Source organism: Pelmatolapia mariae, linkage group LG23, assembly GCF_036321145.2.
Source record: "Pelmatolapia mariae isolate MD_Pm_ZW linkage group LG23, Pm_UMD_F_2, whole genome shotgun sequence".
In the NCBI taxonomy this organism is placed as follows: domain Eukaryota; kingdom Metazoa; phylum Chordata; class Actinopteri; order Cichliformes; family Cichlidae; genus Pelmatolapia; species Pelmatolapia mariae.
In genome coordinates this window covers 44,280,036-44,301,869 of record NC_086246.1, presented here as the reverse complement: position 1 = coordinate 44,301,869, position 21,834 = coordinate 44,280,036, and the positions used below count along the sequence as shown (strand labels likewise).

At 38.0% G+C, this 21,834-nt stretch overlaps 1 protein-coding gene across 8 annotated transcripts in view; it reads left to right on the top strand.

Annotated features, from left to right (window-relative positions):
- The window catches only part of suco (SUN domain containing ossification factor), a 45,405-nt gene that overhangs the window by 2,148 nt on the left and 21,423 nt on the right, over nucleotides 1–21,834 (top strand). For all 8 annotated transcript variants that reach the window (XM_063467245.1, XM_063467247.1, XM_063467240.1 and 5 more), the window contains exons 2-3: nucleotides 17,755–17,869; nucleotides 21,592–21,693. In XM_063467245.1, coding sequence (XP_063323315.1) covers nucleotides 17,755–17,869; nucleotides 21,592–21,693 — 217 coding nt within the window. The remainder of the gene's footprint in view (nucleotides 1–17,754; nucleotides 17,870–21,591; nucleotides 21,694–21,834) is intronic.

The window sequence follows — 21,834 nt, the reverse complement described above, 5'->3', positions numbered from 1 at the left end:
GCAAGTCAAGTGTCTGCTTGCCTATATTAATGGGCCCTTTTTCCACTTTCCCACAAACTAATGACAATGCTGCTACACGTACAAACTTCATTAGTAATGCAAACCCTTTTTAGCGTGCAGCTTCTCACTCCTCCGTGCCAACTCTCACACGTCTTGGTAGGAGCAGAGAAATGGGGAATGTGATCCTTGCAGTAATCCGATGGTCTCCAAGGCAGCTGTGATTTTTAGGCTTTGAAAAGGGGGCTCTGTATTAGATTGCTGGTAACAAGTGTCTATGGGTAGGTGTGTCATAATCATTGACCTGATGCTTTTAATAACTCTGCTTGTCCTGCTTCAAATGACCAAGCCTGATGTTGTTTTTGTTATTCTTTTATGGATCAAAATCTATGCTTTTATTTTATTTCTTCGTGTGTGTGTTTGTGGTTGAATTGTTGTCCGTTTTTTATAGGGTATTTTAAAGCTGCTTGGCAGTACATCTCTATGCTGCAGTGCTCAGAGAAGCACAACAGAAAGTGTTCTGTATGTGTCATGCTGCCCCTTCACGTGTGGTCAGCAACAGGGATCTTACTGTGCCCACAATAAGCTAGCTCAGACTGTTGACATCAGCATTGAGGGGAGGGGAGCGTGTGTGTGTGCATGTGCTCTTGACACCGTTTGCATGAAACTGCATATTTCCAGGTTGATTATCTGTAATGATAGCTTACCAGATATGTATTTTCTTCCTATTTAGATGCTAACTTTAGCGCAGAGATGTTGTCTGAGTCTGGTGGTTCAGCATTTATTCCAGGTTAAAAACTGTTAGAACTTGTTTGACTTTCTGTTAGACAATTGGCATCTTTCTCTTAGTTGTATATTCTGGAAAATTACCCGAGATCCACAAAAGGTTTTCTTTATTTAATTTTTGGGGTGTGTACTCAAGGCCCTTTACTGCATATATTGTCACCATCTCATTCTGTCCTTCTGAAGGATGGCATAGAAAGATTATTATTATATAACCTGATTAGTACTCAAGAGAGACCTCTGCAACCAAGTGATCAGTTGGGGGTTTTCTATTATATTCCATTAGAGTGTAGATATTGTTAATCATCCAGTTGTTAACAAAATCAGCAAAACATACAAAGTTTTTGAACATGTGTTATTTAAATTGGGTTGTGTGCCGATGGTGTTGAATTTTAATCTACTGACTTTTACGATTTTTATATGAATTTTTTTTTTTTTTTAATTGTGCTGTTAACTTGGACTTTTATATGTCTTTATATGAGTGCAGTTAAAATTGCTTCAGGGTGCTGTGGTGTTTTATTTGCATCTGCTTATGATGCCAAAAGACGTGTTTGTTCATTTGCTTTGGTGCTAACCCAGAAGGAGAACACATGCAAGACTTTTTCTTGTCCAACCCGTTTACTTTCCTAAATCACCTGTAGAGTGAGGACTGTATGCGTTTTAAGTTACCTTCTGCTTCTAATGAATCCCAATTCACAGCTCCAATCCTTGAGCAACTCTGAGGGTGAGGCTGTGTTTTGCAGTGCAAATATTTTTCTAGGAAGAAAACCTAATAGACGGCTCACAATGAGCAGTAGTTCAACAAATATAAGATGAGATAATTTTCTTTTCACTCTATATAAGCTGAAAGAGACAGTGTCAGGCTTCAGACTGCTCTGAATGCTCCGATTCAGGCTTTAACTTTACGAAGTTAAAAAGTGAGGATTTACTGACGTTTAGCAAATGCAACTTGCAATCTCACCCACCTGATGCTCATACCTTCTGTTTTCAAGAAGCGTCCAATCAGAAGGAATTTGGCTTTTGTGTAATGTGTTCTTAAAATGAGAGGTGCTAAAATTGCTTGTTTCGGATAGTGGGTAAACTGAGGGGCTTCACCAATGCCCAGTAAAAGATAAATGAGGATTATTTAGAGCACTTTCATACAAAGTTGTTCTACTAGAATAAAATGACAGAAGTGGAAATAAGTTTAATAGAGCTTTTGTACAAAAAAAAAATTTCTTCACTGTGAGCTCCAGTTTCTGTCAAATTTTGCTGTTAGGGATTCTGAGTGCCTTACAAAGAAGGAAGTCAGGATATAGCTTGTGGACATTCTTGTTATAAGAACTATGTGTTCTGCCCACATTGTAAAAGTTCCCTTTTTGGGGGGTAGTTGTTACATAAGACAGTCCTCCTTATGTTCCCCGCATGCACCATGAGTACACACTCACGGAGCACCCATACTGGGAACTGTAAGTAAATGTCACAGCAAAAACTTTGTGTGTGCTTTGGCTGTTTCAGCTGGGAAATGGGAGGCTGGTTGGACCGTAAAATGGAAGGTTACAAAGGAGGCCTTGAAAGAAGACAATAATGCTTACTGGAGCCGTTTCTTGTACCTTACCTCCTCGCAGCTATTCATTTCATCAGCTGGCTCGTTCGAACTTTTATGGCTGTACTGTGATGCGTCTGTGATTCAAAGAATGTGGCACAATGTCATGAGCTCATACATGTGTTACCTGCTCATCTGTCCACGTGAACACAACTTGCATAATAGGAAAAGAATGGTCTGCAAAGATGCTTTTAAGCGTTATAAGTTTACATAGTGGTGTGCTATTTTATTTTTTTCTTCCTCTTTATAGAAGTTGGACTCTAGTGACTCTAGGTTGAGTGTATACAAACATTGCTACTGCTTGCGCCTGCTCACTCACTATTTGGTACAGTAATTTGGGGGTTTATGGTAAGCTATTTACACTGTCTTTAATGACTGAGTTTAAACATAAAAACAAAACTTGCTAAATCTATGCATGTAGGAAGAAGGAATATATAAGTAATAGATTTCTTTTGTAATATAAGGGATTCCATCATGAAATATGCCAACTGGAGACCCGCTCATTGCTTCCATTAACTTGTTTTCTTACCCTTCACTTAATTTTTGAGTGAAAAGGCAGCTTATCTCAGCTAAGGTCCTATTGATTTCAAATGCTGGAATTTAAAACGTTGAGGAATGTAAGTGAACAGTTTCTAAAGAGGGGGAATAAATAAATAAATCGCAGCAAACATGACATTTGACCTAAAAGCCAAAAAAATCTGGAGTCATCCTTTTCATGTTACAAACCAAACCCAGGCACTATTGTTCGCAGCCTTTTCTCTTGAGTTTAATCCAAACCTTTCACACAATGCGTCTCTTGCTTCTGTTTTTCACAAAAACAGGTCAGAGCCAGAAAGTTTAGCTCGATCATTGTTTATTTCAGTCAGTATTGAATAAAATAAATTGCTTTCTGAATTTGTTTTTAAACTGATCATTTTTAAAATGCGTTTGTTTTATCACAGCCAAAATGCGCAGCTTGAATGCATGATTTTTGGAAGCTGTAGATAATCTCACTTTGTCTCCTCTACTGCAAGCCCAGAGAATAGAAGCTGAGTAACACAGTCCGAATTTGTGTTGTTGTTGAACCAAGGTCTTGCCCTGCGGGCTGGTTGCTTTAGTTTTTATGTGAGGAGACAGAGCTGGACTGGCACTAAAGCACATGCCATTGTTCCTGCCCACTGGCCATGGAGCCTGATGAGCACATAAAACTCTCTTGCTTTCTAGCCTTCTCGTGTCCCAGCTGCATACCCCTCTGTATGTTAATGCTTTCTGCTACCACTTTTTCTTTTAGCAGTCAACAACTGTGAAGTGTGCCATGAAGGCAGTGCTAGACAAAATGGTCTGATGTAGTTTATATAAAACTGCCCTGACATTTCTAGCCATTACCCAGACTTGCTGCATGTTAAAACCCAAATGTCCACATCAGTTGGAATCTGCATTGAGACTTTACCCCTGTTTTTTACGTTGTTCTTGTCTTGTGTTATAAGTTATGTGCAGCCCTTTCATTTACAGCAGTTTTGACTCTCCTTTGTTAAGATCAAGCCAACATGCCTGGAAAGAGAACCTTTAATCAACAAGCTCTGTGAGAGCTAGGTAAACCTGTCCATTAACAGTTGCCTTCACCTGATTGTTGTCTCCAAAGCTCCAGTGGTCTCTAACCTGATCTGCTTTCTGTGACATGAGTGTCTGATACTTGCTGGCTCTCTTGTGCTCCCCATGGCTTCTATGCAGGTCTCCTGAGGTGCACAAAGCCACCTGGTTGGATCTCTGTTGTCCCTGTCTGCAACCATCTGGATGAATCTATGCCCATCACCATGTCTTTATTTATTTGCTTTACACTTGAATCATTAAAAGAAAAAAATCACCTCTGAAATTAGACTTTTAAAAACCACCAGTCCTTTTGTTTTTGATCGTTTACAGGTAGCCAGAATAATTTTAATTATGGTTTTTGCTGTTGTAAATCTATCATCGACCGGATATGGTGTAATTCCTGTTGCATGCTGAATGTGTGAAAGAGCAACTTAAGACTTGGGTACTGCGTGATTTTCCTGACATTTTCCAGAGCTTGTGTTAAAATAGCTCAGTGGAAACAAATTCCAATTTCTGATTGCAATTAAAGTTCACTAGAGAACAGTGGGATACAACTAACAATTGTGGTTTGTGTGGTGTTCATAAACCTATCACTTGTAGCATGCTGCATAATTAAAGTTGCACAGCTCATGAATCAACAGCACTGTATGTTTAGCAGCTTTAGCTCAAGAAAGAACAATGAGTAGAACACCGCCCATCATAGCTGCACTCTCTCATACATGATGAAAACATGAGGAAAAACTAGTCAACTAAATAAAGGCTGACTTGAAAGTAATATAAAGCAGAGGCAGATGGCTGATCTCAGGTGTCTTAAAGCTCAGTCCTTCTTGAACTAAATATAAAAGCAGATGCAAATAGGATGGCTTAACCTCTGTTTCAGTTTTGTCTTGATCTCTCACTTCCTTCACTTAAAAAATATTTTAGTAATCACATTTAAAGTGTGATGTCCCTCAGTTGTATTCAAGACGCACAATACATATATGTGTACCTTTTAAAAAATTGTTTTATCTCAGACCTGATGATATGAGGAGGAACGTATTTGCACAATCTTGCTTCACAAACGTAATAATTTTCTGGGAAGTCGTTCAGTGAGCGCTGAATACGGGCCAACATCCTGAGGCTTTATCAGTGGTTTGAAAGAAAATACTACTGTTTGCTGCGTTGGAGAATAGTATTCAGAGGGTGGAGATTGAAAGGTTTTAAAGGTGGAGATGTACGTCAGAAAACTAATAAAATGTCACTGCATGTGTTTACCTGTATGACACAAGGGTATGGTAAAGGTTAGGGAGGGGATTAATTTCACTTGCTTTTCTAACTAGATCTCCTTTTCTTCTTGTGGTTACATTGTTTATGATTCCTGACTAATTAATGCTGCAAATAATTTACAACATTTTAAAGTATATGCTAAGTATATAATAAGTCTAAAATAATTCATAGAAGATGGTGTTCTATCTTCAGTTGTGTTATGGGTCTGAGGTCATTTGTAATAGCTGTATACAGTAAATACTCCAAGTTTGGCGTATAAATTTCCTTTGCTTTTTCTTGCCCTTTTTGAGAAAGGTACTACTTTTTTCCGCCCTGTGAAAATCTTCTGTTTCTTCTTTTCTCCCTTCCCCCCTCTCACTCACTGCTCTTCACTGTTTACCTTTTAGCTGCTACTGACAGGCTCTCATGCATGAGTTTTGTGTGTGTGGGACCATTTCTGTCTCCCTTTTTCTTGTTGGTATGGTTTGGTCTTCTAATGCATGAAGCGTGTCTGTCGGCAATTCCCAGCAGGAGGCCTTTTTTCCACAAGGCTTAGACAATTTTAAAGATAAAGAGATGTTTTGCTGGAGCTTGTACATTCAGAGAATATCATCAAATCTGCTTTATTTTACTAAATCCAAAATGATTGATAAGCTGTTATTATATTAAAAATCAACATATCACAGTACTTGTCACTTTCCAGTCTTTTATTTTTCAAACCTGGCTCCCTTCTAGGTTTTTACGGGGTCCAGTTTCCAGTGAAACATCTATGAAAGATGTAAATGTTTCACCACGCTGCAGCACTTTGGTACACTTTGTGCCAAGTTGAATTTTTAATGGGTTTTTGTTCTCCTGCTGTGCTGGCTGATGTATCCATGCAGGCCAAGAATGCACATGTATTGTTGTATCCACACCCACCCATGCTAACTCTCACTGGCAAAGTGGCTTTTCCTATCAAATTGGATTATATCACATGAGTGCATCTTTCAGTCCCATTGGTCTGGGTCGATGGTCCTGATGTCTCATCGGCAAGCCTCTGTGGGACTACTGCAGTAATTTACAATGTCACTGCTGCTAATGGGATCTTTTCTCTAGTAGAGATTTGTGTTTATTTTTGGCTATAATAGTTTTAAAGCGTGGTGTTTAACAGTAAATATGGGTGTCAGCTCAGTTTTTAATTAGTTTTCCTTAGCCTCATATAGTTCCTTAATCTTATAAAAATGAGTATAAACATTTATGAAATGTGGAGGCTGAAGTAAGACAGACATATTTATTTATATGCCATCATCATTCAGTGAAAATTAAATAAAATGCCCTTCTTACTAGGTTTAGTCTTATTTGATTATAATACAAAACTCAGTGTGGTATGTTTTAGATGTATGATTTCCATATATGGAACACAACAGTAGCTGGGCATTGGCAGTCTTTACCAGAGGAGCCAAAAAGCACCGTTAAATCCTCCAATTTTCTCCTTGACTTTTTGGGTTAGTAGCGCTCAGGACTAGCTGTTTATGTGTTTGCATTCATGCTAACCACTGCAATTGAATTTCAGCAAAATTAAAAGGAGAATTTTCATATTAATTTAGTTTTGTGTCAGACTTATAGGGAGCCAGATGGACAAAAAAGCCACATAAGACTCTGGAGCCCTGGGTTTGAAACCCCTGGGTTAGGCATTTAATCAATAACAATTATAGTATCCAGTTCATGAATGCTGAAAGTGCAAACATTTTCTGCAGGTTTTTCAGTATGAAGTTTTAATGTTCATAGGGGAAACTGGTTGCTAATAATAATAATAATAATAATAATAATAATAATAATAATAATAATAATAATAATTAAAAACAACAACGAATTGAATTATTTAAAAAATGAATAAAAATAACTTTATCCACAAAATCATACTAAACAATCTGGATATGTGATAAAGGGCTGCATGCATTTGTTTCTGTTTATGCAGTTTAATTTTTCTTACTAGATCGAAGAACTAAGCGAAAAGTGAATGACGGTGAAAAAAAATCTGTGAATAATAAAATACAAATCTTATTTTGGCTTTGTCTTTGCAAATGTGTTTAAAATTAGGTGCTCAATGGTGTTTTTGCGCAAACAGTCTTTGCCAGCGTGACTTTATAATGTTTATCCAGCTGGTGTTAAAATGGTTATTGCATTGTACTGTAGCTCCTTTTATTTTGGATTCATTTTATTTGCAGCTGGATTCCAGAGTCTTGTTTTAATCTTTTTTTTTAGTTTCAGTTTTAGCTGTTTTTATGATAGGAGTAGTATTTATCAGAAGTTAAGAGCCAAGAACGAGTTTTACAATAAAAGCAGTCATGCATGTAGAAGTGTCACTGTCAATAGGCATTTTCGCCAAAGCCTCAAACTGGTTGCTTTACTAAATTAAGTAAATTCTAAAACTTAAGGCTTTTTTTTTGTCTTTTTTTTTTTCAGTTATGTTGGGTTTTTTCTTTCTTTTTTCCCCTCTAAAATATATTAATTTATTTTTGATAACTCAATAATGGAATGAAAGTCATTTATTCCCGGGTTTTTATAAAAATGGTCTTAATCAGTAGACTGCTGGCTGGTTTAGTGAATTACCCCTCTAGAAGCAGCAGTCCTTCTTTGAGCTGGTGACTTGGCCTACTTGGTGCACCACGGGATAGCTCCCAAATAGAGGTGTGTCTGTTCATTCAAACTACATCCTGGATAAAGGCTCCTGTGTAAATGTTGGAGGTGCGTCACAGTGCTGGTATACTCAGAGTGAGCCGTATAAATCATAAAGACAAGTTTCACAAATACTTTAAAGTGGTTTGGATTATAAGCGTATGTGTCCTTTCAGGATCTAAAGGCTACTCAAGCGTGTTATTAAATTGTAATTATGTGATATTGAGAAGGAACAGGATGAGGTTTTGGCGTTATGTAACAAACTGTCACGTACATGTTAAAGTCTGACGTCTGTTTTAAGGGATGCAGACTAAAAGCTTTATCACTCTGAGCTTTAATACAGTTTAAATATTAATTTGTGACATGCAAATTTTGGCTCAGCGTCCGTTTTCGTATCAGACAGCTTTCAAATAAATGCAGTTAATTGAATGATAAAAGTGGCACATATGATTAAAATTTAACCAGAACGTCACTGATGATGTGTTTCATCTGGTACCCGATTAATCAAAGATCTCATTATATTAGCTATAAAATGACAGATGTCACCTTGTTGTTGACCTTGGGACACCGTTTTAAGTGAAGACACTAAAATCTCACAAGTACTCAAGGAAGAGCTGTATTTCTTGTGAAAATGGATAAGTGCCTGCAAAATGACTGATGTGGCCTTGACCTTAGAGCACACTTTGGGTGAGGACCCATCACGTCTTTATTGCGTGTACACTTGATTAAAGTCTGACTAATATTTGATGAGGTGTAGCCATTAATAAATTCGTGAATTGTGGCTTGGTTAATGATGGACACATTGCCGAAACATAAACTCATAGCCCATTGACCAGATAACCTAACTGGTGCTCTGCTCCTTCAAAACAAGCTCTAAATGGTCCATTAGACTCCATTATTTACTGTTGCAACTTCCTCAATATTATTTTGTTCCACACTTTACGATTTAAATTGGTCAATCCCTCGTTAACTGTTGACAGACGCTTAACCTTCACCTTTTCTATCTATCCATTAGTTGCGTTAAAGCTTTTGTGCAATTAGTCTGACAGATTTTTTTTTCCAATTTGTCCTTTAATTTAATCTTCTGTTCACTTAGTTGTTGCACAGACTTTTTTTCCTTTTACTTTCCAGCTACTGGGAAATCCTGACAGGTTAGGACAGCTGCGAACTCCACTTTGATTCTAAGGAAAAGTTTGAGATATTTCAACCTGTAAGCTAAAATTAGGCAAATAAGTAAATAACTAAATGAAGCAACACCCTCTGAGTCAGGTGTGACTGCTTTCTGATCTGATATGATCTGATCTGATGCTTGATAAGTACAGGCCTGTATCTTTGTGTCAGAAAGCAGGGCTAGTTATTCTTAATGGCTGAAGTATATTGCAGTGCCTCTACTCCTCCAATACGTCAAGTCAGCACATAGCATTATAGCACTTAGGCAAATGAACCCAGTACTCAAACCCCATTACAGTAACTTGGGTCACTCCAAGCGGAGGAAGGCAGTAAGAAAAATGCAGCATTGCTAATGTTTACAGGTTAATGCATCTGCAGCACTAGGTAGTAAACAGGAACATCCATCTATCAGTGTGAACCCTGTGAGTTCAGTCTGTTGTAGCCTTTTAAACTTGGCATTTCACAAACAAGTTTTAAATTTGACAAGTGTTGAATATAGAGGGGGGAAAATGCATTCAGTGATGGTTATCAGTCACCTTATCTGTTAGATGCACTATAGGTGACAAAATAGGGTACAAGTTTTGACATGGTTTTTCATGGAAAGGTTAAATTGCATGGCAAGTTTGATGATCGCAGATGAGGAAAAAGATGAAATGATTATCAAAAGATTAAAAAAAAAAAAAAAAAAGTAGTCTACATGAAGACTATAAAAAGGCTGACATGAGACTGGAGATAATCAGAAAAGGGAGATTCAGTATTTTAAAAAGCAAATTAAGAATTTTACGGTCAGCGATGAGGAAAATTCTTTATCATCTTTGGATGCTAATTCGTTGAGTGACGAGAGTGATAAGGAACTCTCGGAGCTCTCAAGGCTGAATCATGAGAACAAGGAGCTGTGTAAACTAGTGCATGACCATGTAGTGCTTGAAAATGAAAAATCTTGAAGATCCCTGATGTACTTCACCAGCGGTCAATAAACCAGGCCAGAACACCTGCTTATACCAGCAATGTGCTGCAGCTAGACCCTGGTTAAGAACTCTGAGTTGGGAAGCGAGCAGTTTTCCAGTTCAGCCGCTCTGTCCTGGTGGCTACGAGGATGCATCAGTGAAGAGGATTATGGGGGATCAGCAAGCTTTAGAACAAACTGCTGTTCTCCGTTATTTCATGCTTCAATGTGGAGCAAAACTGGCGTGCACACAGACTCCAACTTGCACACGCAAACACGGTCAGTCCTCTTAAGGCTGAGCTTTAGGCACTGCCCTCTGTTTTCCTCCAAACAGTGACGGCATGTTTTTGTCTGCCTGGCAGATGCTCTGGCCTACTTTTCCTGGCAAGCCCTGGCACATCTCCACGCCCCATAATCCACCTCTGGCCACGTGGATCCTGGATTCTCTCCTCAGCTCTTTTACCTCTCCCATGTTCCTGTCTCTATTCAGTGTGAAAGTAAAACATTGTGTGTCTTTCTGTCAATTTCTGTGGCTAAGGAAAATAAATCCTTAGTAATTGGGATTTTTGAGTTTCTTGTTTGTTTTTGTTTGTTTTTTAAATTCTGTGTGTGGTTAGGCTGGGTTGGCTTTACAGTCAAATTTAAAGAGAAAAGTTCAACTCAAGTTAAGCTGTTATTGACATGCTTTTCCTTCTTAACTCACTCCAGCCAGCAACTCCCCTCATATCTGGAATAATGTGAACATCACAAGACTCTCCTTTCCCTTTGGACAGAGGACAGATAATGTAGTATTCACTCTGCTCTTTATTATGAATTTAAAACCATAGTAATTTGAGTAATTTAACCTTATTTGACATTTCTCCTTTTAACTTGTTGTTTGTGTCAAAATAGAAAGTTGTTTTTTTGTTTTTTTTTAAATGGATTTCTAAGACTTATCACATGCTGTTGGTTATTTAAAATGAATATGTGTGTCAGGGAGAGTTTATGTAATGGAGAGCAACAAGCTGGTCAGAGATTTAGGTCAGGAAATCGAAAGACGGCAACTAATCTCCTGTGACTGACGTTGAAGGCTACATGTGCTGCAGTGTCATGTTGGGACCAAGATCAGTTTGTATGACAGGGCAGGATGATGAGTGTTAACCTTTGGTGTATGTTATTGATATTTCATTTAAAAAAATGAATGGGAGAAAGGTAGGTAGGCGTACATCGATATGTCTGAAATTTTTAAGACAGAAGGAAAACTTCCTGCGTGACAAGAGATCAGAGGGCACTTTCCATGCCGTGCAGCTGGTGATAAAATTAGACTTGTTGTCGGCAGATTAATCAGTTCTCGCTTTGTTGCCTCTGCAGTTTTGTCTCCTCTGTGTCAACCCAGTCAGTTAGTACAGTACAGTTGATTCGATGAGGCTGAATTGCGTCTCCCGATACTGAATGCGCCTAAAGCCAACAGGAAATATCAGGGGATTTGTCTGCTCGGAACCAGCACAGACATGTAGCTATTGCCTCTCTGTGCATCTGCCTATAAAGTGTTATCTTCAGCATTATTAGGAATATTTCTTGCTTTTAGAGACTAATATGCAAATAGCAAAAGACTTATTGAAAGTCCTAGGACCATATGAGTTCGGTCAGGAAACAAGAGGAGAAGCAGAATGGGGAAGACTCTGCCAACTGCTGACTCATGCTCCTCCTCCTTGAGCTTAACCCACTACTGGTATGTAATAAATGCCATACAGTGTGTTGCAGTGTTCTCCCCACTTCTTCACTTGTGGGTACTATGTTCCCCCTCCCACTGTTGCATACACTTTTGAATTTTAAAAAGTAGGTCACAGTACACCCCCAAGGCTGATACTCTCACATCAGCTCCTCTTTTTTGTTTTTATTTAGTTATATTTTATCTGTTTTTGTTTTGTTTTGTTTTTTTTCCTCCTCTCTTCACCAGCCTTACCTCCTTACCTTCGGAAGAAATGTCAACACTGAGGTCTTTCTGCATCATCCCCATGAATGAATGGAGCCAGGCCAAACAGTGCCTCCCACTTGTTTGACATTTTGGTTTGGGTTTAAATGTCTCAGTACAAACAGCGTATTTGTGCTCTTGAATTGCTCCGTATACAACCCCAATTCAAAAAGCAGAACACTGTAAAGCTAAAAAAGGAACGCAATCATTTGTAAATATTGTAAACCCATATTTTATTCACAATTGAACTTAGAAAACTTATCAAATGTTTACCTGCCTTTTACACCGTGTCCCACTTTTGGGGGGAATTGAGGTTATTTATTAATCTTTGTATTTGAATATTTTTCATTTGATTAGACACATTTATGACTTTGCAAGTTTCCCTTTAAACACTTTCCCAGTGAGTCACATTGTGGATGATTGTGAGATTTGCATTCATGATCAAGGAAGTTTATACACAGACGTGTACTGTGAGATCTGTTTGTCACCCATCTGCATTTTACACAAGGGTGCTTATCTGAGAGATGGAATGATAGTTTTAAAAAAAATGATAACAAGCAGTGTTTAGTTGATGCATCACTGAGCATGCTTTGCACAGAAGCAGCAGCTGCAAAGTCACTTCTGAAGTCACCTTTTTTACTTTTTCCATTTGACCTTATTGGCCTTTATCTGAAACTTGAAAGTGAAAAAGTCTAGGTTTCATCAGGCAAAAATAAGGAAATAATCATATCAGAACTTGGCAAAGTATCCAGAGGATGTCCGATCTTTGCAAAATTTGAAATTATTCTAAGGCTTTGTGGCAGTTGTAGAACAGCTTTACGTAAGCAGATCATGCAGAGTCAAGAAATCAAAGGACAAAGCTGCAGGCGTCTTATAGCTGAAGGTTTCTGACCAAAACCACACAGGATCTTGTTTTAAAAAGACAGCTCAGACTCCAAAATTATCTGGTACCTGTCACTTATTATATTTCCTCTATAACAATAAAAGTACAGTTGGTGTGAAGATTTATATGTTAAATTGATGGGTTTGCACTGTTTCAGCTTCTGAATTGGTGTAATACATGGATAGAGGGAAAGTGAAAATAACATTACTTCATCTTACTCCTATTTTTGCTACACTGATTATTTGTCTTCTTTCAGACTCTTAACTCAGACACAGCCTCTTTTATCTTCCATCTCGTGATCGACTGCTTGTCTCTGTGTAATTACAGGCCACGCATGCAGTTATAAATGACTTTTGGATAAGTCACGAAGACTAAAAAGGTGGAAGCAACCAAAAGGAAGCTGCACAGCGCAGCTGTTGCATGTTGACGTGATGTGTTTTCACTAATTCTTAGCAATGCCATTATTGATTCAGCTTTACTGGTCAGATTCTTTCCTTGACTTGACACACATGTGATTCAATAGATCTGCAATGCAACAGTTGATTGGTTTAGGAAAAGCTTGCACTACAAGCTTTGCGACTATGCAGTGATGGTTTTTGTTCCCTTATTTCTCTTCCTGTACAAAGAGTATGGAAGAGTTTTGCAGGCAAGGACCTGGTGAGCGATTTGAGGTGGCTGTAGCCTGAAACCTGTAACAGAAGTCTATTATAATCCAAAATAAAACGAATTGGATAACATTTTTACAGCATTCATTTATATTTAGGCTTTCTTAGACAAAGAAATGGAGAGATTTCACTATAACCAAGGACCTTTTACTGTTTGTAACAGTTGTGTTGCCTGGTTAGAAAGCAATGCCGCCTGTGCAAATACCCTCTCAAGCATGGCATGTCAGTGTCAGGCACATGGCATGGATTTTCCTGGAATTTTTGTTTTTTCAGAAGATTTGAGTAAATTTTGTTCCTTTTTGATATTAGGGTAAAGAGTCTGTATTTGACTGTGTGGGCATCTATGATTCATATGTGTCTGTGTGTGAAACACTGTTTTACCTTTGGAAGGCATGGAGTAGCTCTGACTTGACTAAACATGTGTTTTAATGATTTTTCTGCTCTTTAGTCAGCCTGTGATGATTGGGTAACAAATCAATATTTTCATGAACGTTAATGTTTGTTTAAAATTGAAGTTAAAAGTATTTTAGGATAAAACCATTAATCATCCCTGTTGCATACATGGATGCCACGTTGACCTCATGATATGCTAATGGTCTGTTACATAATCTCTCGACGTCACTGAATGGACGATGTCTTCCCTTTACATCCATGTGTGTTTGAGTTATAAGGGGTCACAGGAGACATTTGAAACGCAGCACAAAATATCTTAAAGCTACGGATCTAAGTTTAGTCAGGAAGATACATTAGCTTGTGCTCCATATTTACTCCTTAGTGTCTGTCTAGTGATTGGCTCTTAGGGTTCCCCCTCTGGCTTTGTGGCTCATTTTATCACCTTTGGGGGAACGCTTACACTACGAGGTGTTAACACATATACGTTCGTGCACATATTTCATCATTTCATTTTGACAGCTGTGTCAGGGTTTTTGTTGGCTTGGAATGGGCTTTTGGAGCTGGCTATGCTTGTAAGCATGAACCATCCACATACAAAAGAGTCGATGAGTCTGTATGATTTTAATTTAAAAGCGATCTATTAATTTTTCTGTTTAACAAAAAAAGATGTCTGTCATACTTGCATAAATGAAATGCCAATTAACAAATGTGGTTAAAATATGTTTGTGTAGCAACCTGTTTCTAAAACAACAGTAAATTGAATTCCTCGGTTTTAGAGTTTAATACTCTTTAGAATTGAGCTCTGGCAAAGATATAACACTTTGCTCCTCTGCCCAATATTTTAAACTGGGGTAAAACCATAGACTGGGCTGTGATTCATTTTGCAATAAACTGAGTCATCTTTATTTTAATAGGCAGTATGCTGTATTATTTTAAAAATTTGAAAGGGGACCTATTGTTCTAATTTACAACTCCATATTTGTTATAGAGGATCTTTTTATGATTTACTGTTCAAATTTTTATAGGCCCTGTTGAGATATTGGCTGATTGTATCTGTTTTGACAATTTTAATGGTCAATAAATGACACTTTAAAAAAAGTATGAGCGATGTTGCGAAGTTTGTTCAGAGGGCGCTCTGCAAATTCGCTCCAGAGAGCAGAGTATGAACTACTAATTCATGGCTTTGTTATATTAATAAATTGATCCCCTTTTAAATTTGTTGCATTTATCTTTGTAAAGACTCCTAGATGACACATGTTATTCAGTTTTGTACAAATATTAGGGGGGAAAAAAATAATTCTATCAGATCACCAAATGTTGGCATGAGTCATGTTATACTGGGGCTTGTTGAACCCCATCAGCAGAACCTGATTGACTATAGCATTTGTTTTTAATTATATATTATTATTATACTGATATGATACTGATATTTGATTGCGGGTTTGGGTTTTTTTGTGTGGGTTTTTTTTTTGTTTGTTTGTTTGTTTGTTTGTTTGTTTGTTTGTTTGTTTGTTTTTTTGTTTTTTTTCATTTTATTGATTTATTTTGTTCACTTTTAAGTTGAGATTTCAGTCGATCACCATAAAACATGAGCAGATTTCCCTTACATTTATGTATTTATTTACACTCTGCCCAACTCTGCTGAGATCTGCTGATTGTGTTTTTGCTGCATCAAGTGTTTGTGTACACTTGATGAATGCTGTTACTAATGAATCAGCAAAAAGCATATATCGCCTGATGATATCGGGCCTGCCACCAAAGACACTAGCCCTCAGTTTCTCTAATATCTGAAAGAGAAACAATCTAATTTAACCATCCCTTTAAGCCAGCTTCTTATTGCCTGACCTTCCTAAACAGAAGGTTTGGTGAATGTCTGTGCCCGAGATGACTATTAGAAAGATTTTCCCTCTTGTTTACATCATACACATCCAAAATCCAAGTAAACATTTAGAGTGGTCTGAGTAATTCGCTCACAGGGTTTTCTTGTGACCCATTATCTGAGGAAAAATATAATGGGTGAACTTTATAAATGGCCTGTGAAGCTAGATTAGAACTTTCTTCAGTATTAGTATTTTGCACCTTCCCAGCTTGTGTGATCTGTTCATAAATCTTGAGGGTCACAGCTTTCAAAAGATGTTTTTCTCTCTATTTAATCTCTTCAAACATAGAATATACAGATTTCAGGGCTCTCTGAGTGACAGGACACTGACTTGCACAGATGGTTGTCTGTCAGTGATTGCGTATGTTGCTCACTGTGCATCTCCTTACTCCTGACAGCCAGGCTGACAGGGCGCTAACATGATTGTCCATGTGCTTCGCTCTCCCCTGACATTGACATTTGAGCACTCAAGGGGAACGGTTTCAGCCTGAGGATCACATGGTACTTGCGAGTAGAGCTGTGTCTTTTGTGTCTGTGCAACAGCTACTGATGGGCGTTTTTTATGCTTCAGGTTTGAGCTTTGTGTGCTTCCTTTCATAAGTGTACATGAGCTCTAGTTTAAACAAGCAGGCAGTTTCCATATTGTGGTTTCATTGGAACCTTTACAAAGCTTTGACACGGGTTGTTGATCTTCACCGACGTGAACTAACTGATTTAATCTGTTTAAGTGTCCTGTTTTGTTTCCCAAGGTAATTGCTAATGTGTGAGTTCTTTGTTTAAAGCGAAAGCCATTCAGTTTAACTAAATCTATAAGCCAAATGAGTGGCTCCAAGTCAGTATGCTGACTAACTTGTTAACTTAAGCTATCTGTCAGTTGATATTATAACAGGGTGAACTTGTTAAGACAGTTGAGACATACCTCTTGTTTCATTTTTCTTTTCATTTCTACTCCACTAATATAGTAATAACCTGAGAAACAGCTGTGCCTATCTTTCCTGCCTCCCTGCCTTGTTTCTTTGTTCAGTCTCTTGCTTTGTTTGCCTTTTATTAGCTCTGGTCTTGTGGTTTCATAACCTTTCCATCCTTGGTTGATCTCCTTTTTATTAACTCACTGTTGCAGTTGACATTTGACATTCATTTGATAGAAGGTTATCCCCCCTCTCCCAGTAATTTTTGAGATTATGTGAGTTTGAACACGCTGCAGGTTGGTGGAAGTTGGTGAACATAACCGCAAGTCATGGGAATCTCAATATCTCACAAAATGCTCATTTCACATGAAGTATGAAATGTGTGTAACTTTAAAAAACACACACACTTGTGTGTTTTTTAGTGTGTGTGTGTGTGTGTGTGTGTGTGTGTGTGTGTGTGTGTGTGTGTGTGTGTGTGTGTGTGTTTGCAACTTTGTCAATTCAGTAAATGTACTTTTATTCTCCTCACACTCAGTGATTTAATGCGACACCATTAAGAGCTAGGAATTAGCGAAATTTGCAGAACAGCTGGTGTAGAACGCCTGCTTGTTTTAATGGATAGGCATCGGTAGTTTGACAACAAGATACACGAAGAAGCAGTGCAGAAAGTGCTCAGGCTACACTGTCTTTTTTACCTTGACTTTCAGATGGCTAAAAGAATTAGAGCAATATCCTGAGCCAAATTTGAATCAAAGAAAATAGTTTGCCTTGAGCAGCTTATAAGAACACACATGACAAAAGGAATTTGGTTTACTCCGTTTTGTTCATGCAATTCTGTTCCTGTCTGTCTCTCCTTGTAACTTAATTTGCACTCCTTCCTTTGGTTTTAGCCCTTGTTTTGAATCTCTACTTTTGCTCTCCTGTACTCGAAGCTTTCTTTGTTCTCCTATAGTCAGTGCTTTAATTAACTGTGTGAGTGGCTCTTTCCCCCAAGGCTACTTAGGCTGTATATAGCCTAAGTATTTCTATAGTAATCCTTCTTTTTTTTTCCCTCTCTTTTTTAAATGTATATAAAGGCTTATAAATGTTCTAACAAATCTTCTCTTGTTTGTCTTTCAGGTACCCTAGTCAACATGTCTATTGTTCAGAGCAGAGCTTGTCCGGCTCAGGTCAGTCTCGACAGGAGAAAGATCCCGATGGCCTCGAGCAGGAGCAGGACTCCACGCAAAACAAGGTGTGTGGAAGTTTTGGCCTTTTCATGTATCTCAGCTTTTGATAAACAACTGTAACAGACTACAATTCGGAGACTTGTACAATCATTCTTTATGTGAAAAACGGAAATAGTCGTCTTAAAACCAAGTTGTACCTGTGAGAGTTGGGTCATGAACTTTAGTGACCCAGTAAACCCTGACGAAAAATGGACTGGTGTGTTTAAGTGGGCACCTATTGAGCCAGTTTCTGGCTCCAAAGCCCTTCTTTTTTTGGCTATGGTTCTTGTTATTTTAGTGACCTGCAGTGCTGTTCTGAGTAGGAAAGTCTTCAATTAGCAGTGTTTAAATGGTGTTTAAATAAGCTAACTTATTAAAAACTCACTGATATCCTGGAGACCAATATGTTGGTCCGTCAGAAGTGGATCACTGTCTGCCCAACTAAAATTCTTGTTTTACAAATAAGGTTAGGGACATACATTTGTGAGCATTTTCGAAGTATCCCTCCAGCAATTAATAATTATATATATTTTTGGGTAGGATCATATCAGACACTCTGGGCTTTTATTGCCTATTTTCTTTATCTTCTTCCTGTGATCTGATGGCTCACAAGTGCTGTATTTCAATTAATACTTTGCCAGTGTTGCGATGTTTATAATAGCCTAAAGATACCCAGCTAGCTGTTGAGTGGCAGATAATTGTGTCAACTAGTGTAAAACCCTCCAAAATCTTTCTAGTATTTACTTTTTTCTTCATTGACATCAATCACAACCCATCTTTATACATCAACTAGGTAACTATAGCTGACCAATACCTTCTAACATCTGGAAGAACGGCTCCGCTGATCACTTTAATGGAGTTTAGTGAATCTGGGCTGTTTTTAAACATGAATGGTACCTCTGAACATCTTTGCTTTAGGCAAACAAAAGAGTATTTGGATCTGAAAATGGCTAATTACATCAGACTTAACAAGCACAAAGAGAACCGGAAGACTTTATCTGGGAACACATTGAAAAATAGCTTCCTGCGACTATCCAAAGTGTAGTCGGTGGCTATCCAGGCCAAGACTTCCTGTTCCATCTGCCACCATCAAATGTTGATAAGATTGATAAAATGACAATCTGAGTAGTTGGCAGACAATAATCGATGGTTATGACACTGCATTTTGGAGGAAAAAAAATAGACAATTTAAATTTTCATTCATTTATGATGAAAAATAACATAATTTTACACTTTCAATTACTCTTGCACTCACAGATATGCAATATAATCATTGTCCCTAATCAAAATAGTTGTCATTATTTTGTATATTTTTGTGTAATTATTTTTGTGTATCTTCATCTATTAATCGCACTTGTGTGGAACTCAATGCTTTTTTTTTTTCTTCTTCTTCTTCTTCTTTAGGTTATATTTATGCAGAAATACAGAAAATGGGGCTTGTAAACTCTATAAGGGTAGGAGATAATGAAAGGGAAAATGGCATTGGTTGTTTAACTTTAAAAACTAAAATGATAGCGAAGCTCTTCCTCAAGACTTAAAATTACATGTGGGGAAAAGTGGAACCAAATCCAGGTAAACATGCAATTGTTAGCCCTTTATTAAAAAAACCTGGCCTTGACCCTTTAGTTTGCTCAAATTTTAGACCTATTTCAAGGCTTCCATTCCTTTCAAAGTTATTGGAAAAAATAGTTTTTACCCAATTAAATGCGTTTTTAGATGCTAATGGAATCATGGAACTTTTTCAGTCTGGTTTTAAACATCTACACTCCACTGAAACGGCACTTTTACGTGTTTTTAACTATATCTTTTTAGCTACTGATTATGGAAGTTCCGTGATCCTTGTGCTTTTAGATCTTACTGCAGCGTTTGACACTGTTGACCACAATATTCTTATCTCTCGTTTGGAACACCTGGTTGGCATCAAAGGTGCAGCACTGGATTGGCTTCGCTCATATTTGAGTTGCAGAACGTTTAGTGTTAAAGTTGAAAATTTTGAGTCCACCTCAGCCCCCCTTCCTTGTGGGGTGCCCCAGGGCTCAATCCTTGGCCCTCTTCTTTTTTCATTATACCTGCTCCCTTTGGGGTCTATTTATAGAAAAAATGAAATATCCTTTCACGCAGACGACTGCCAAATTTATTTGCCATTAGCACCAAATGGCCCAGGCTCCATCCAAATCCTTTTAAACTGCCTTGAAGATGTCAAAGCTTGGATGGCTCTGAACTTTTTGAGTTTCAATGAGAGTAAAACGGAGGTGATTGTATTTAGACCTAATAATATTTCATGCAACCCGCTTGTAAATTGTGGTTGGCTAGGGTCTTATATCAAGCAGCATGTGACAAACTTGGGAGTCATTATGGACTCAGATTTTAAATTGAACAAACATATTAATTCGGTGTTGCAAAAAAGCTTTTTCCAGCTGAGGCAAATAGCAAAGCTGAAGCCAGTTTTGTCAAGACGTGACATGGAGAAGGTAATACGTGCCTTTATTTCAACACGGCTTGACTATTGCAATGCACTTTATGTTGGAGTCAGCCAAGGGTCTCTTGCTCGTCTTCAGCTCGTTCAAAATGCTGCTGCCCGCCTCTTAACTGGTACCCACAGGCATGAACATGTAATACCTATCCTGTCTTCTCTTCACTGGCTTCCTGTTCATTACAGAATTAATTTCAAAGTCCTAACACTGGTTTATAAATGCCTTAATGGTCTTGCTCCCCCATACCTTTCCGAGTTACTTCAGCCTTATATTCCTTCACGGACCCTCAGATCAGCTGACCAGCTGCTGTTGGTTGTCCCAAAATCAAGGCTCAAATGCAGAGGAGAACGAGCCTTTTCAATTATGGCCCCAAAACTTTGGAATACGCTGCCTTTAAATATTAGACAGGCATCTTCGTTTCCTGTTTTCAAAACGCTTTTAAAAACACACCTTTTTTCGATAGCGTTCAGACTGGCGTGAGTTGATATTTGTGTGTTGTGTTGATATTGATAGTTTATGTGTTTTATGTTTTATGTAAGTGTCAGTGGTTTTATCTTGTGTTTTACACTTTGTTTTTGTACAGCACTTTGGGCAAACCTTTTGTTTTTAAATGTGCTATATAAATAAACTGGATTTGGATTTTGGATTTGGATAAATGGTTACTCACAAAGCTGAGTAACCAGCCCAGTTACACGCTGTCAGAACCTGGTCTGCTCTGCAGAATCAGTCATAGAGGTTGATGTGATTTAGGTTAGGACCTGCCCTGTGGGTTCAAACTTGAAGCTCTACATGTTTTCTCAGGCTTTCGTGGCTAAATATTGTCTAAACTGAAAGTAGTTCATCCAAAGTGTGTCGATGTCATTGGAGCCATTCGAAGTAGGACGAGGAAAATTGTAGATCGCCTCACTTTTTAAAAAATTTGAAATGCTTCTCTGTATTCATGTGTCAGTGAGTGTCAGAATGAATGATAATTTGGGGAAGTGAATGAGTTTTGGTATGCATTTGTGGGCACAGAAGAAAAAGAATCATTGTTTGAGGTCCAACAACAAACAGCTCTGCCAGCAGCCCTGGCAGTCGGTCATTAGCCTTATAATGTTGCCTTTGTCCATCGACAAAAGGCTTTTTCACATCAGGAGATGGAAAGACCTTTTGCTTTTGACATTTTTACATACAAAAAACTAATTTTTAGAATAAAACCCAATCTAGTAACAATGCCAGTAATGTCATTAACTTGTATTTCTTATCCTGTGTTCTTATTATTCATTTTCTCCTAGGTGGTGGAAGAATGGAAGACACACACATCATACGATATGGGGCTAGAGACCGAGAGAGCAGCACGAGAGAAACTACAAAAACAGAGCATACACCATGAAGAGGTAAAAAGACACATCAGTTATTGGAAGTTTTCCAGATTATCGCTCAAAGTTAAGTGACAGTGAACAGGATACTAAGGCAGGCTTTAAAAAAATAGTGTCAATAAAAAAAGGGAAATTGAGGTTGTAAATACCTTAAAGGTG